This window comes from Ambystoma mexicanum, chromosome 6p (assembly GCF_040938575.1).
Source record: "Ambystoma mexicanum isolate Mex_15411 chromosome 6p, UKY_AmexF1_1, whole genome shotgun sequence".
Lineage (NCBI taxonomy): Eukaryota > Metazoa > Chordata > Amphibia > Caudata > Ambystomatidae > Ambystoma > Ambystoma mexicanum.
The window spans coordinates 967,156,410-967,174,660 of NC_090935.1; the positions used below are offsets into that span (position 1 = coordinate 967,156,410).

General features: G+C 40.6%; 1 protein-coding gene across 1 annotated transcript in view; it reads left to right on the forward strand.

The window, feature by feature from the left end:
• Window positions 1–18,251, forward strand: part of SNX2 (sorting nexin 2) — a 625,746-nt gene that overhangs the window by 159,240 nt on the left and 448,255 nt on the right. Inside the window, exons 4-6 of the mRNA XM_069625578.1 lie at window positions 14,370–14,436; window positions 14,785–14,828; window positions 14,945–15,086. Coding sequence (XP_069481679.1) covers window positions 14,370–14,436; window positions 14,785–14,828; window positions 14,945–15,086 — 253 coding nt within the window. The remainder of the gene's footprint in view (window positions 1–14,369; window positions 14,437–14,784; window positions 14,829–14,944; window positions 15,087–18,251) is intronic.

An 18,251-nucleotide genomic window follows, 5' to 3' on the forward strand; every position in this document is an offset into this window, starting at 1 on the left:
TAGGATGATGCTGTCCCTAGGTCCATGCTGATGCGCGCGGCTATCTAAAGAGGGAGAAAATAACTGTCCCTATGCCTACAATGTGCTTATCACAGAAAATGTAAAAACAATTCAGCCGTATCATAACCTTTTAACATTCTGGACATTTCGAAGATGAATTTTCCTTTTGGCCATGGGCCTTACTTTATTCACCCCCAATGAGGTATGTGCACAGAAGCAAGTTGCAGAACTTAAAAACGAAGTAGGATAAAAAACCTAGTGGGATAAAAAAAACAAATAAGGGATGACACGAGTTAACCACTACAATAGCTGTTCGTTAGTCCAGCTCTAATGTGACTCTCATGTGAGTAGTTAAATCATTTCAGTGTCATAAGTCCTGTGTCGGCTAGGCATTCGACATAGGTGGTCAATTCAAACACACAGTATCCTGAATTATTGAAGGATATTGTCACATGGAAAGGGGTCGACCGGTTTCAATGACAGTAAAGTTATCTTCAGGACCATTAATTTCAATAGTGTCATCAGTCACTGTTCCCATCAGGTAAAGTAGAGCATCCAGCCCAAACCTTGAAACCTGGCTCCAGGGCTTAAGGGCTCAGGTGTAAGTGGATGTTCAGGAATGTGAGCGGTCCTTTTCTTGGTGGTCCGTTTATCTCTCTCTCCGGAGGAAGTATTCCTCGATACTGATGAAGTCTCGCCTCTCGCGGTAAACTTACGTGGCCCGTGAAGTAAACCCCAGTCATTTGCGACGACTGATCTGCCCCTCACACTGGTATCGGCAGCCGGCTCCTTCCATAGGACACTGTCCGACTGTCAATCTCCCCTCTATACGCACCGAGCTGGAACAGGAGACTTAAAGGATCAACAAAGCAGAGGGTAGAATGTGCTCTGCTGAAGGCACTATTTCAGCCATCCAAAGCACCATTAACATTTGGACCAAAGACATGAAGTAAGTTAAGGCAAAGTGCGACGATTTGGAGTTGCGTTCATGCAGGAATAGCGGTTCGCATTATTGGTGTCCTTGAAGATGCACAACGCAGTAATATGGAGCTGGCATTGGAAGACTGCTCCAGAAGATCCTGGGATCCCAACATTGTCTCTGAACTTAACTGTGGATAGGGCCCACACTGCTCCAGTCCCTAAACCCAAGTCTGCAGTCTACTCACCCCTGAAAATAGCACACATTTGGAGCTTCCCGCCACCTTGCTAGCTGGGCCCCAGGACCATGAGCTGCAGGTAAGTGAGCCTTTTTTGGCAAGTACCCACTCGCCCCCCAGCCCCCTCCAAAAAATCCTTAGTTTAAAGTACATTTTTCCTGACCCTACCCTTAATTTTAATCAAATTATCTCGACTTCCCTTCATTTTAATTAATTTAATCCATCCCCTCTGCCCTTAATTTTGATGTATTTAATCCTGACCCCTGCCCTTAATTTAATTAACACTGACCTTCCCATTCATTTTAACCAACTAACTCTTATCCCATAACTTTGACCCTCTTATAAAAAAAAAAGAGAAAAGCGATACAGCCAAGAAAAAGATGGGCACGGAAAGTTCGTCTTATCTGGTGGTGTAACCACGCTGCAGCCGAGGCAGGTCTGGGACCTGGGAAACTACACGGAGACCAAGACAGAACGGAGTAACATATCCTCCACTTGGAACGCTAGGGAATGCAGACTGTAGAGTCGGGAAGAAGCAAATGCATATCTGCTGGTGATTCAGTGGAGAAGGGAGAACAGCAACATCTTAGCCGGGACACCATCCTACTGTAGCACATCCGTAGGCAGAGAAGGTACCAGGGTTGCTGAGGGTGGAGGGAGGCGAGCCGAGAGAATAAAACTGACATCAAGGGTTACGGGAGCCCTATAAACAAGAGTATTGAATGTTGGCAGGAAACATTCCACATTCCATGTTCAAAGTATCTGTGAAAACAACAGACAGAGGACTTTAAATATGACCTTTTTGTTCAAAGCATCTGTGAAAACAGACATCCTTTAAACAATTTCAATAAACCACATCTGGCGCGCCTAACAAACCAGTGTTTGAACCTTTTCTTATTGAAACCTACTTACTGGACATGCCAGTAGAGGAAGCAATCCTCTTAGAGAAAGCAATAGAAGAGACCCTTTAAAAAGCCAACAAAGTGCAAGAGACAATCAGATGTTTAGGTACCATCGCAGGAAACTCATACCAACTGAGAGGATTCTTGGTTAATTGCCAGACTTTTCGTACACACCGTCCACAAGCAACTACACACATCTATCTGGAAACCCATGGTTTCCTAGTCAACTGACACAACAAGATTTCTCAGGAACACAACGCCTATATGAATGTGGCAGATGCCAAATCCTCAGAGGGGCATCCTCTGCCACAAAACAGTGACTTTGTAGTAGTGGTCCCCTCCCATGTTTCCCCATGATGGAGACCAATGACCTCCTTAACCCACGCATTGGAGGAAATAACATTGGACCAGTGGGTATTGAGCACAGTCAAGGAACGGTATCGCATGGAACATTTAACCAAATCATGCAACTTTACCTCCACGATACTGGAAAAAGCTGCCCAATCATCTTGCTGTATTCCAAGAAGAGATGGACGTGCTGACCAAAAAGAGCCATCAAACTAGTTCCCAAAAAAGACCAAACAAAAATTGCAGTGTTATACATGTGGACAGCAAAGAAATGTCTCGAACAGAAATTCAGAATGGCTGACCTCCAAGAGGTCATAAAACTATTAAAGAGGGAATATATGGCAACACAGGATACAAAAGATGCATACTTTCACATTTTATTGTTCGCAGCTCATTGCAAACATCTGTTTAAAAGTAGACCATACATTTTCAATTCAAGTTGCTTTCTTTCGGAATTGCCTCTGTACCTTGTGAGTTAATTAAAGGGCTTGCAGTGGTGGCAGCTCACCTGCGCCGCATGGTTATCCCAGTGCGCCTGTATCTGGGCAACTGACTAATAACACGGGGGGGGAAGCAATGAAGTGTCTAATGCACACACAGAAAACAGTAAATGTACACAGCTTAGGGTTTTCCATCAACGAGGAAGTAAAACCAAAACGGACCATTGCTGTGGGCCATGCTAGACACACATAAAGCAACAACATGACCCTCTTCAGGAGAAAGTGCAAGCCTTTCAAGCTCAAATCCATTGTACACAGCCGGTCGCCAGATGACAGTCACAGAAGTTATGAAGCTTGTTGGCATGATGGCGTACTGTATTTGTATAGTTCCTAGAGGCCAGCCAAATACAGCAGTGTCTAGCTGAGCTGTGGTCTCAAAGGATCAGCCAAGTGGGATAATCTAGTGGTGGTCTCACAAAAGGTGGTAAGGGATCTCAATCGATGGACAGAACAAGGTAAAAGGGAGATATTTTTTTTTTCTTCAACACTCCCGTACAAGGAACCATCACAACAGATGCATCCATGACTGGCCGGGCAGGACGGCGGTCCGGGTGGTGTGCGTACAGGGAGCTTTGCATTGTCAACACCTCACTGCCGAGGAAACGTGGTCAGCTCAACAAGCTATACAGGACATAAACTTGCTAGCTACCAGCATTCAAAACAGCTTTTTGCTAATTTCAGAACATTTTGATGTGGGGGAGGGGAGCATCCTCCTCAATGGACAACACCATAGTCGTATTTTATATCCGCAAAGAAGGCGCAACACACTCACTAGCACTGTCCCTTCTTACACAAAAGATTTGGTAGTGGTATTTTCAAAGGAGCATCCACATTCAAGCACAGCATGTTCCCAAGGAACAGAATTGTTTTGAGAAAGTTTAAACCGAGGACCGATAAAAATAAGAGTGGGAAACCAAACGTCCGTACACCCACAGGTTTTTGCACATTGGGGATGGCCAACATTGATCTGTTTGCAACAGCCCCAAAAATGCAAAATGCCTGCGCTTTGCATCCAAGTACAGAGAACAAGGGGTCCCTAGCCAATGCACTATGGATGAGTTGGTCTGGGATATTTGTAAACGCACCGATGCCGATAAAGGTGGTACACAAACTATATAAGGGACACCCAACCATGATACTCATTGCACACACGTGGGCGATCTCCCATCTGTTGAACATGTCACTGTGTCCACCAGTCAAACTTCCACACTCGTGAAACTTGCTAACATAACAAAGACAGATAACTCACCCAATCCTTTAGTTTGACTCCACAGGCCCTAGAGTTTAGTCATTTACAACTTCCCACACGATTTAAGGCCATGTTGAGGGAGGCAAGAAAGCCAAACACCAGCCATTGATACTTCAATAAATGACGCAGTTTCTGGTCTGATCACAAAAACACATCATCCTGATTGACTGCTCATCAACAAACATTGTTACTTACCTGCTTAATATACTTGACTCGGTTCTGGTATTCAATTCACTCAAGGTGCCTTTGGCAGCATACATAGTATCACAACACTAAGTATCTTGGTTATAAATGACTTCTAAATAACGTTATAAATGACTTCTCATATCTTGGTGGTGGGTATCAAGGCTTTCATGGAGGGCGTAAAACGCATTCACAAATCTCCCCTATTGGAACTCTCATACAAAATTGCCTTTCTTATTGCAGTCACCTCTGTTAGAAGAATTTGTGCCCCTCATGTATTAACAAAGTCTGAGCCATGTGTCTCTATACACAAACACCGGGTGGTTTTATGAACATGCCCTAGGCGCTCTCCAAATTATATTTCAGAATTTCATGTCAGCTAATCAAATTGTCAGCTTTCTTTGAAAACCCACAAAACGGTAGTTAGAGGGCACTACATACACTTGACGTACGTAGGGAAGTAGTGTTTTACCTCAGAGTTAAGGAATTTAGGAAAACAGATCAGTTCTTTTGTTTCAGTAGCATCAGGCACAGCGGGGACAAGCGATCACAAAGTAAAAAATTGCAAGATGAATCATTGGGTGTTTACAGGTATGTTAACACTACCAATCAAATCCCTTCCTTTTGTCCCAAAAATACACTACACGAGGTACGCTTGATTTCATTTCTAATGTCCCACTAGAAGCAATTTGTGAACCCTCAATCTCGAGCTTGGTGCACACTTTCACACAGCACTGTTGTGTAGACCTTTGTGTAGACCTACAAGCAAGAACAGATTCACAAGTGGGACAAGCAGTTTAAAAACATGTACTCCATAACTGTCCCTTCCGCTCACCCGCCATCATCGGGTACTGCTTGCTAGTCTATGCAAAGCATGTGAATCGAAGTAGATCAGAAACCCCAGGGTGGAGCCTTTCCCTGTGAGGCTAGGGAGGTGAGCACGCTATGCAATACCCTCCCTAAGGGTAGAAGCAAGCTGGACCTCACAGGGAAGGACTCCCCCTCTGGGGACAAGGACTCCCATTCTTCTGAGGAACTCCCTAAACAACGTATCAATAATCCACCTTCAAAGTATCTAGGAGATTTGAAGAACAAACTAGAATCTGTTATTGTCAGCCGAACACTGTGATTGCACCAAAGAAGGAACACTTTTATATGGTACTGAGTTGAAGAAAACAACTGGAAGAATACAGAGTATAAATCGAACATAGAGGCAGGACTTTGACACTACACCAGGGAAGTCACATGGCAGCATCATAAAACATATAGGCGGAGACCTTGAGAATGAGAGAACCTGTGAGATTCAGCTGGCAGAGGAACACTGAAGGAAACTTGGATATGCAGTGTCCGATGCTAGAGAGAAGTCAGAGTGCAGTTTCCGATACGTGGCATTGGAGGGGTTGGGAGACGCGCAAGACCAAGGTGAATGCAAGGCGTCCTGAGCCTGTATGAGTGGAAAGTGGTGGTGTGATCACAAGCAAGTTGCTGGTGGACTACTTCCATTAAGATACTGCAAAGCAAACTGACTGAAGAAACGAGAAGCCAAGCCGACAAGCTAAGAGGGTCACAGTCTGTTAGAAACCCCAGTAACGTTATCGCTGGACAATACAGGCAACTGGGAAAGTGGTGGACCCGGGGGGCGGATCAAAGATCATTACTGGAACGCTCCTACTCGTCCCAGTCGAGATGAAGCATGGACATTAAATCTGAGTAAGGAGAAAGTAGTAAACATGCCCCGTGAAAGGAAAGGGATGATTCCATCTAGAACAGGATAAGATAGAACAAGAAGAAAAAGAGTAATCGAGTGAACGAGACAGTAGAGAACTGAAAAAACCCAGTCTCCAGACTGCATGAATTGATAAAAGTTGTTACCAAGAACTACCTAAGAATACTTTATTGAACTAAACTTGGTGAAAAAGCAACTCGCACAATAAGGGAGTCCTTCTCCTGTGTCTCAGTTCTAATAATGGTTGGGTTGGGATAGGTTAGTTTGGACAGTGGACTGAACGTGATCTGGACTTTCAATGACAAGCACCTTAGTTGGAATAGGGAGGGTTAGGAGTTTTCACCTTTCGTTTAATAAACCTCCACAGTGAGCTGGAAAATAAGAGTGCATGTTTTTCTTCTGACCTCACGCAGAAGGCAAAGTGATCAGATAATTTTGGACATATGCTCATGAAAAGAAAAATCATGTACTCGCAACAGAAAATCAATTGATTGTGGATGATGACACTTTAGAAGCGCAGCATAGGGATTGTGTGACATGCCCCTGTTGATGCCCCCTTTTTGAATTAAAAAAGAAAACAGATATAATACTCTGCACCAATCTAGCTTGACTTTTATGCGAGTGAGAACTGTAACCAAGCAGTTTGGTCTTGTTGGGAAGCTGGTATGTTGGTATTGTTGCTCCCTGGGGCTGGGACTTTGCTAGTTGGGCCAGCTGGGGCTTGTATTCTTCTAGCCAGCCTTAAAACACCTCTTGGTTGGACAAATTCCCCAATTGGCACAAATTCTGTTTTGGTCATGTACATTTGGATAGGTGACCCGAGGTGGGTGATGTTCGGACACAGTTGACTTCAAGGTACAACTTTGTGGTGACTGCTTATCCGATGTATTAAGGTTTGTGTATTGGACCCTGTGGGACTCTGCATGTGACTGAACAGTGTCCAGATTGGAGGTTGCCCATCTAAAATGCCTGGTGACATTCTGTGAGAGGCTGAGAACCAGTTCAGGACAGTACCTGTGTACTCCAGTCAAGTGGTATTGAGGTGTTTATCCACTGTGCCAAATGCGAATAAGAGGCCTATCGGGACCAAAAGACATGCAGGCGTATCCTGCAAACATATAACACACTATATGAGAAAGGTTGCCCCTAGTCTATTTCACAATATAATACACAATAACCTTTCTTCAAATCCTTGTAAGGATAGGTAATCCACGCAACGCTTGTTAATACCAATACAAAAATATATATTTATAAATGATTTTACATTCGTACAATAATTAATCCCCATTTAAAGTGACGTGCTCCATAATACCATCACCACAAAACCTCTGCATTTGTTCTAGTAATCCCAATACTCAACTATTAAACACAGTTCTGATTATCTAAATTGTATAAGGATCAATCTTTCTTTGTATGGCTACTTATTGCAGTCACAAGTAACACAACATGTTTTGTTCCTGAGGTTCAGTATAATGCAAATAATGCAACTTCAGGTCCTTTTTCTTTAAAAATGCCCCTGAAGAAGTTCTGTTATTTGCATTGTACTGAACCTCAGGAACAAAACATGTTGGGTTACTTTTGACTACAATAAGTAGCCATACAACAAAAGATTGATCCTAATACTATGAAATAAGATTGGAGCAAGATATTTCTTTACAATAATGAAATGTCTTGCTCCAATCCTATTTGATAGCTTTGATCCAATTGCCATGCAATATGTCGTGTCACATAGTCTGCGCACCGACAACCTACAATGAAAATATTATAAAATGTATAAAAAAAAGCTCATAAATAAGTGGTCATGTTACTCTATTAATATCCTTTTGGTTCACTCCCATTGTTACGCAATTGTTTTAGAATACCACAATTTCTAAACTTGACTCAATTGTCTTGTCTTTGGGTGTGTTTGAGCCTGACAATAGACAGCCTAACTAGACTTATGGTGTCCTAGCACTGAGTTCAGTACCACGCACCTCAATTTGTCATCCTGGTTCTCATATGGTTTTATTTTGATTTTTGTTTTCAAAATCTATTTAAAGCCTGTGAACAAGTAAAAATGTGTTTTATCAGAGAACATCACAAGGACCTAGTCAGGGTGATAGTAAATATGACTGTTCTCATCTTCTTTATATAAATAGCTCAATGTGTGTTTGTTTGTCCGGCTATACAAATCCACATCGTTGAGCCCACGTCTACCAAATTTTGTATGCATTCCTCATTTGTCTGCGGCAAGATTGTAGTCTGTTTGGATGCAAGAATGTTACGCCGTAGAAACCCTCATTTACTGATGCTCACTCTGATTCACTACAGTAGGTACTAGAAGGAGGCAACATTTGGAAAAGTGTCTGAAGCAACATTTTAGATATGTTGGTTATTCCTTTAAAATGTATTACTACTATATACAGTTCAAAACTGTTTAATTAAAACAGGTTTAAAGGGAATAACAAAGTATTTTTTTTCTTTTTTCTTTGTGTATCACGCCACTCCAAATATGTGAAATAGCAAGGTTACAGTTTACTTACGTTCATTCACGGGAAGAGAGCACAATCAATATTTTTTAGACATTTTCTCAAATGTGCTGGAGCCATTAAGTGACTGAAAGGTGCCGCACAAATAAAGAACATTGGAAAAGCTCCATCTGATGCAAAATGTATTTAGCATCAGCACTATAGCCCAATGTACTATATGTACCTATATGCCCTGATGACGACCTCATAGGTTGAAACACGTGTTGGCATTTTTTCGCATTTCCTGACGGCATTTTCTGTATTTCTAGACATCTGAGGCATTTTCTGCATTTTTTGGCATTTGTTTGGCATTTTCTGTACTTTTGGCATTATATGCATGTACTTTGTTTTGGACACTGCCCGGCAGGACACTGCCCGGCACTTATCTGTTTTTAGTATTAAGCTTCTTACATGAAATGTGTACCCATATGTACCAAGAATGTATCATTTGTTTTTGGGGCACTTTAAATCAAAATGTCCTAGTATTGACTTGAGGAATTAAAGCTGGGCTTTTTGATTCACTAATCAATTGCACCATAAATCAGTTGTGTCTTTTTGTGAACACTCCTCATCAACTCTGTTCAAACTTATCACACCTAGTGAGCATACAACAGGTAACAAGCGCAGCCTGTGCAGATGGTTACCCCTTACAATTTGTAAAACATTTTAGATATGTTGGTTATTCCTTTAAAATGTATTACTACTATATACAGTTCAAAACTGTTTAATTAAAACAGGTTTAAAGGGAATAACAAAGTATTTTTTTTCTTTTTTCTTTGTGTATCACGCCACTCCAAATATGTGAAATAGCAAGGTTACAGTGTACTTACGTTCATTCACGGGAAGAGAGCACAATCAATATTTTTTAGACATTTTCTCAAATGTGCTGGAGCCATTAAGTGACTGAAAGGTGCCGCACAAATAAAGAACATTGGAAAAGCTCCATCTGATGCAAAATGAAAATCAAGAGCTTCTGAAATGCAACAAACGGCAGCACAACTTGCCGACCAGAGGCCAAGATCAACTTACTCCAGAGGAAATGAGATGCCAGAGCAAACTGAAGCAAGACTTGCTGCCTTGAGGACAACAGCAACATCCCCCAGGGCACATGAGACACCACTCGATCAGGACATGGGCAACGCTGGGTACCGCAGCTAGTATTCAATATGATTCACCTACTTGTGTCTCGCGGCTATTTCTCCAGCGATTTCCGAGCCTATTTTGAAATAGCAGTCATATGTTTAAAAGGCTGTGGTTATGTCTGCATCTGTTTGATCCACCAGCTTGCCACGATTATGTGTACTTGATGTCTACAGACAAACCAAATTGCTATTGTATAACAGCGGTTTCTTTGAAATCTATAATTTAAAAGTCCATAGTTTCATTTCAACAGTCTTGTGTGCCTGGTACAACTTAGTTTACGTGTTCTTATTCATGTTACTTCACCCGTTGGTGTTCTGTGTCTAAGGCTGATTTTGTGATACAGCAGTACGTCGATAAAGTTAACATGATTGCTGATGGACGTATCACGTGTATCATGGTTGTCTACTAACAACAGACCACTTGTTAGATTAGACTCTTAACTAATTGAGAACCTTAAATCACTAATTTTTTATCTAACTGCATATGCAATGTTATTTTATATCTTTTCATATATAACCGTGAAATCGGTGTGTGTTTGTCATATCTATGCAGAACACAATTTCTATTTCAACCTCGTACAGTTCGTATAGTACATTGTATTCGTGGTTGTTTTGGAAGAGCCATGTTGAAATATATTCTTGCATATGTGAAACGATGGTTCTCGTTCTTAAAGTAAACTATTGATCAATATTACGTTATTTATTTAGCTTAAATTAGTTATTCATAGTACATCTGTCTATTCTAATTTTCTTATGGTTTTTAAATCAAAGCACAGGTTGTTAAACACATTTCATAGTTCTACTTTATGAAAAAGAAGTTGTTCCCAATACGGGGAACTCCTGTCCCGTGAACACTATCTATAGCTGATCGCTAAATAATATTGCTGTATGTAGATAAAATTATCTCTCATATAGAGCTCAAATGCTGTTTAGAAAACAATGTAAATTGCTGTTATTCATACACTTTCAGGTAGTTCAGCGAAAAAAGATTTTTTAATGTAATAAGCATAATAATTCAAACATAATAAAGGATTGGGCCCCAACACGTTTCAAGAGGTATGCTCTTCATCAGGGGAAATTCATCTTCTTACATTTCTAGGAAATAATTCTATCCACTTTATGAGACATAACAAAATTAATTGATGTATGAAAGTGCAGGGCTAATTGTTACCTGTAGCTTTAAGGCAAGTCTTCTATCTGCCTATGAAAGTGGTCACAGATTTCCTCACTTACACTCCTGGCCAAGGACGACCCTAGTTATTTTAATATCCACAAAATATGCAAGACTCCAAAAGAGGTGTATTAAAGTATCAGACCAACCAGTATTCTTAGTAAGTTCTGTACAGCGGTTTCCTATACTATTGCGCATAAATCTCAAACATCTGTTGCGACAAATATATTCTGAATGTCAACTATACTCTAAAGTGTGTCCATGTGGATTGAGCATAACATGTTCCATATTATCTAGGCCCACTTACCTTGAAATGGGTGTTTTCATAAGAGCGCGTAGATCAGTCTGGTGAAATCTTCTATTGTGTAGTCACTTTTAGAATCCAAACTTAAATCTATAACAAACCATAAGGGCGTTGTTTAATATTCTACTTAGTAATTTCTCTTTATTACAAGTTATTGGAACAAACGTATAGACGGGGTTACTCACTCCCTCTTCTATCTGTTATTGTGCACTGTCTCCTGCGTGGTCAAACAGCATTGAAGTGTTTCCACTAGAGCTTTGAAGGAAGGTATCTGGGAAATGATATTGATACCCTTGCTTAAAATCCACTCAAAAGTATGGAGCCCAAAAAGACTCAAAGGTCTGAGTGTCCCTCACAGCAGTTCATTCTCTGCAAAATTAGGCCTCCCTAATAGTTAGGATTACTCACCGAGTGCCATAAAGCAAGCAGCCCAGCCTTCCATGTAGAATCCACGATCAGATTTTTACAAGATGGCCGCTCTTTATTGTGGTGTGACTGACGCGATGACGTCATTGCGTAATGACGCAAATGACATCCCTGAGGTATATATTATCTGTATAAAGGGAACCCGAAGTAGCTTTCAAAGTTAGACACCTTTGTCCTTCTGGCCATTTTTGGCCTTGGTTTTTAAACCACATAAATATGGAATTAGACTGATGTTCAAGCAGCTCATCTAACATGTTTACCTATGGGACGTCATTCGTCAGTCACGCCGCGATAAAGAGCGGCCATCTTGTAAAAATCTGATCGGGGTTTCTACAGGGAAGGCTGGGCTGCTTGTTTTATGGCACTCGGTGAGTAATCCTAACTATTAGGGAGGCCTAATTTTACCGAGATTGAACTGCTATGAGGGAAAATCAGACCTTTGAGTCTTTTGGTGCTCAATACTTTTGAGTAGATTTTAAGGAAGTTTATCAATATCATTTCCCAGATACCTTCCTTCACAGCTCTGGCGGAAACACCTAAATAGGAAATGAAGATTACCACTTTCATCGGGTCGGACAGTTCAGTATCAATTCAGAACCACCTTGTTACTCATTCGGTTGCCAAAACAATGTACAGCACTGGAAGCTTCATGCTGTCTCCAGCACCGAATCTATAGGGGACAAAAATATATGCAGGTGTTCTAGTAAAATTACAAATTCATGAGGGCAAACGGATAAAGGGCTATTGTCTAGAAAAACAATGCATTTGTAAGAAAGCTCATCCAAGGGACCCTCCTCTGCAGTGCATGCTGTTGCACTTTGTCAGTCAATGGGAAATTTCACAATGTAGTCTTTCTCTCTTCTATTATTCTTGTTTCTGTCAAAATAAAAAGTGCATATTCGCTATAACTATTCACGTATCAATGACATACTGAGCTTCTTATTATCGGGGTGTTTTAATGCGCCGTCTTATCCCGTGTTCACTTTGCACTTTGTGTTAAAAAAAAAATGTGCTGCCCGTGATGGAAGCGTTTTTAAACGCTAGGTCTAATCCGATCATTGTACAGTTAGCAACTCAGTCGACCAATACACACAACTCCTGGTTGTACTAACCTGATTCTTCTGTTTGTGCTGCTTCTGTGACTCATCTTCGCTCACTTTTGTCGGCAAAGGCTGTTCTAATGGGTTGTGCTTGTAATTACGTTCTTAACAGTGCACGTCCGCAGACTCCACTGAGGGCTTGTTATGAGAAGGGTGTATTGTCTGCAGCCATCTTAGAATGCTTATGACCTGTATCAATTTCTCGACAGCTTGTGTATATAATTAGTATTCTATTTACACATATTAAGAACATTATCCTCTCGCGAGTATTGAGAATCTTTTCCATTTTGTAAAAAAAAATTTCAAAAATTGCAAGAAAAACAAGACCGTGAACACAACGTTTAGTAATGTTAAACCATTTTCCATGTCTGTTGTTGGTGCACTACTATGCGACATGACATATATGAAATAAGATTGGAGCAAGATATTTCATCCGTTATATGCATTGTACTGAACCTCAGGAAAAAAACATGTTGGGTTACTTTTGGCTGCAATAAGTAGCCATACAACAAAAGATTGATCTTTATACAGTTTAGATAATCAGGACTGTATAATAGTTTTGTGATTACTAGAGTAAATTGTGAAGTATTGTGGTGATGGTTTTATGGAGCACAAGTCACGTTATGTGGTGATGAATTACTGTAGGAATGAAAAATTATTAATACATATATATTTTTGTATTGAAATAACCAAGTGTTGCATGGCTTGCCTATCTGTACAAGAATTTGAAGAAAGGTTAATGTGTATTATATTGGGGTATCCTCTGTCCATTATATGAAGGGCCTCATCAATGACCTCTCTGTGCTCGGTTTGGGTTTGGAACTGGATTGGTAGTTGTGTAGACGTCTGTCTTGAGTGATGGGATTGTGCAGATGAATTCTCTTGGCCCTCTTTATTATCCTTATGGCAAACATTATAATAAATTACCCTCCGTCTCTTCATGCTAACTTTGTGCAGTACCAATAGGCAGACCTGTCCTTCTCTAGCATTATAAAAATGTATTGCAGTGAGCAGCCACTGCATTATCTGAAGAGGGCACTCTGGTGGGCCTGTTGTGAGACTGGACTCATTTGAAAATGTTCCATACCTTGTTAATTCCGGAAAATGGCTTTTGTTTGTCACGTTTGTTTGTTCCCTGGCCATACAAAACGTGTTATTTGTCTAAAGTACAAAAAAAAATACACGTTAAGCTAAACAAATCCGTTAATTTTATTTTCGTGCAGTAGTGTTTTTATTGTATTTTTAAAACTGGTTACTGGGTCCCCCTCCATGTTCAGGGATGCTCGTGTGCTTATGATTCAAGTTGCTGACTCCATCGTATTCTGAAAGTGCAGGGGCTGTATCTCCAACAGAAATCCCTAAGTTTGATGTGCAGACTGTCATGATGTGCATGTTCCCAATTTACCTGTAGCATGGCAAGCGAGATAGATCCCTAAAGTTGGAATCTATTAAATACGACGAAGGAAGTTAGGCCAGTTGAGGATGTCAATTTGAATGGATGTTTCAATAAAACTGCCGTGTTTTTTAAAAAAAAAAATTGTTTGTAGTGTTTGCTTCTCTTTTCATGCCATCCCTGGCTTTTCCTTTTGCAGTTGGATAAATGTAGGTGTTTTGTAAGTGCTACAGTCACTGACCTTGGGTATTTATGTTCTAGATTGAAGAGGAAGCAAATGGAGACCTTTTTGATATTGACATTGGGGTCTCTGATCCTGAGAAAGTTGGTGAGCGTGCCCCTTCCTTCAATTTTATTTCTGTGCTTTATTGTTGAACTTGGTTATGAGTCACTGATGTACGGACCAATGGATTGTTAAATCCATTCACGCTTTATAGTGGAAAGTCTGCAAATGTGAATCTTTATTAAAAAATAGATTCTGTTTCATCTTCACTAAATAGTATTGCCAAAAAACTGCACTGAGTACTGCTTTCCCCACCTCTTCCTAACTCTTATCCAAACTGCCTTTACAGTTTTCTTTTTGTTAACCAAACTAACTTGCAAAACACTTTTTGCAATTTTTGTGTCTTCAGTTAGCTCTTTTCTTTTTTTTTTTTTTTTTTTTTTTCTTCTTCAGGTGATGGCATGAATGCATTCATGGCGTACAAAGTAACGACAAAGGTAATTCCTCAATTATAGTTTCAGCTTCCATTGTCCAGTTGTTAAATGTTCACTTTAATTTATGGTTACGATTGACATTTTTCTGGAAATACATTTTTGGTTGTTTTTTTTTACAGACTTCTCTTTCCATGTTCAATAAAAAAGAATTCTGTGTAAAAAGGAGATTCAGCGATTTTCTTGGATTGCATAGTAAATTGGCAGGAAAATACATGCATATTGGTTACATTGTGCCTCCAGCTCCAGAGAAAAGTATAGTGGGTAAGTTATGATTAATTGTTTTTAGAGTGCATTTGGATTCCTTGTTTATTGATTCAATCCTACATGTAACTTGCATTTTAACCTCAGTCTTAGTACCTACATGTACCTTGCATTTTAACCTAAGTCTTAGTGTGTTGGGAAATTAGTTAACCCACCTAGCCTCCCAAGTGGTTCCACTTGGCTATAAGGAGTGGGTGATAAGAGTAACATTAGACGTGACTATGGTTGCTTCTCTCGCTTGTCACTGTTTGACTTGGTTGTGTGGGCAGTCAAAAAGAGAACTGCAGCCTTGATCCCACCCCTCAAGTCGACAAGCTACAACTGTATGCCATTAATTTGCTATTTATTGAAGTAAACCTTAATGAAAAGATAAATCAATTGGATACATGGATTGCATTGGCATACCCTAGGCAGTGTATTCTCCTTCTTGGGTTTGTTACACCTTTGCAATGCCACTCTGGCCAGGGCAAAATGTAAGGAACAATTCTCACTATGCATTAATTCCACATACTATCTTACATAATATACATTAGTTAGCAGAAACAGCATGTCATTGAGACTGTGTCATGACAAAAAGGTACCCAGAAGCTCAATAATATAGGTTCTGAAAACTTGTTTATTTTTAATGCACACGAGGTAACAGGGCGCAACAATAAGGAAATACAAAGCTCACAAGGTTACAGGTAGGTCATAATGTTACAGGCAAAACAAACTATACAGTATAATTACAAGTATGAATACAAAGCAAAATATCTACAAATGTACAGATTATAAACAAAAGTAAGTCTAAAGGAAACAGTATGTTAACAGTGAGCTGGGCAAACTAATGGTCGATAGAGTTGAGCAGGTTAATATAGTTCTTTCCGAAGTGTAAATATGGTTGGTCTGCTCTTAGCTCATGTGGCAAAGAGTTCCAGAGTTTAGCAGCCTTCACAGGGAAGCTATTGCCGCTGATCTTGGTAAGTCTAAATCTGGGTACCACAATGGAGTTGGTATTACCAGCTCTTGTCGGTCTTAAAGATGATTTTCTATTTAATCTGTCTGAGAGGTAGCTAGGGGCAGCATTGTTTTGTGCTTTGTGTGTCAAGGAGTCCGTTTTTAGCAAGCTTTTATTATGGGTCGAGAGCCATTTGTATTGTCTTCTAGTAGTGGAAATATGTTCTCTTTTGTTAATGCCTAATGCAGCTCTAAAGGCATTATTTTGAAGAGTTTGTAGCCTCTGGATAACAGCTTTATTGGCACCACTGTATAGAGCATTACAGTAATCTAGCCTTGAGAGTACTAATGCTCTAGCCAGGATCATGCAACTGTCATTTGAGAGGAATGGTTTACCTGCCCTGAAAAGCTTGCACGTGTATGCAGTGGTGGAACCAATGATTTCACTTGTTTGTCAAAGGTCATGGTTGAATCTAGGTAAAAGCCAAGGGTTTTAACTTCCTTGGATACTTTGATAATATTTATATCTATGATAAATTAAGAATATGCCTGGCCTAATATATGGAGCTTGGTGTGGGTGCCCAGCATTATCAGCTCTGTCTTACCATTTCAGGCATAGTCTGTGTGTGGCCATCCATGCCTGAATGGTGAGGTATACCCTGTTCACTAAAGCCAAATCCTTGCCATAATCCCCAGTAAGAGGGAGGAGAATCTGCGCATCATCTGCATAGTTAGTGTAGGTGATACCCAGAAGGTCCAGATCATGGAACAAAGGTTTGGTGAATATGTTATACAAGGTGGGGGAGACACAGGAACCCTGTGGTACACCGCACATGATAGGGACAGGGTCTGCTGCTGCTGATGGTGAGAAGACCCTCATGGTTTTCTCGCTCAGGAATGATCCGATCCATCTGATAGCTTTTGTAGAGAAGTGGGCTGCTATGTCCAAATGATTACAGAGGACTTTGTGATCCACAAGATCAAATGCAACTGAGAGATCTAATAGTAGGAGGAGGGCTGTTTTCCCTTTATCTCTCAGCTCATCAATCTGTGTTCTTAAGTCGATGAGGGCAGTTTCTGTCCCGTGTAGTGGGCGAAAGCCAGATTGTTCCTAGGAGTTTGTGCAGTTTTAGATATTTTTGGATTTGTGTATATGCGACTTTGTCCAGTATTTTAAGTAGGAATGGTACCGGCGTGATAGGTCGGTAATTGGTGGGAATGAGTGGGTCTAGAGTTTGTTTCTTTAGGAGTGGGAGTACCCAGGATTGTTTAAGGTTGGAGGGGATGGTGCCAGAGGTGAAGGAGGCATTGATCAATTTGGATATGAATGGGGACAGGTCTCTGGCAGCGTCTTTTATAATTTGAGATGGGCAAAGATCGCCTTTGCAGTTGGAGGGTTTCAGAGATGAGAACTTTTTCAACCTCTAGAACTGAGGTTTTAGTGAATTGGAATCTGGTGGCCTGAGCAGTAGGTGTATCACTCGGCAAAGGGATAATGGGGGGGGGGCGGGAGGGGTGCTGTAGAATCAGAGTCTCTTTTTTTTTTTAGGTTTATCTTATTTTGGAGTGTCTTTATTTTATTATGGGAATCAGAGACTCTAATTCTTTTAATATGACGAATAATTCTCTCATACTTAACTTGGAATTGACGATACGTTAGTTATAGGTATTTTGTTTATCCAGGCAGATATCATTTTTATATTGCATGGAGATTGTCGCTAGTCTGACTTTGTTTTCATTAGATGGGCATAGTCTCCAGGTAGTTTCACATTGTCTTTTTAGGTGGCGTTGGTCCTTTAGTTGTGGAGTGAACCACTTGTTTAGATGGGCTTTAGGTTTACTTGGTTTAACTTTGTGCAGTCTTATCCGGTGTGGTGAGCATGATTTTGTTGTATTCATGGACCAGCGTATCGGGGTCTAAATTGTCAGGCAATGCATTTAGTGTAGGGAGAATGGCAGGGATTATTTTATCCACTGCAATATTCTTTTTATTTCTAGTTGGGCAAGGTGGGACAGTTTGAGAGGCCATGGGGGGCGGAGGGGGTGGTCTGGTGGTAGATAGCGTGAAGGACACAAGGGAGTGATCTGTCCATGCTATCGGCACAATGGAAGTGATGGTGGCGGTACAATTCTAGTCAGCTACCAAGTCTAGGGTTCTCCCTTGGATGTGGGTAGGTTTGTTGGTTTTTTGTGACAGACCTAATGCGGTAATAATGTTGGCTATTTCAT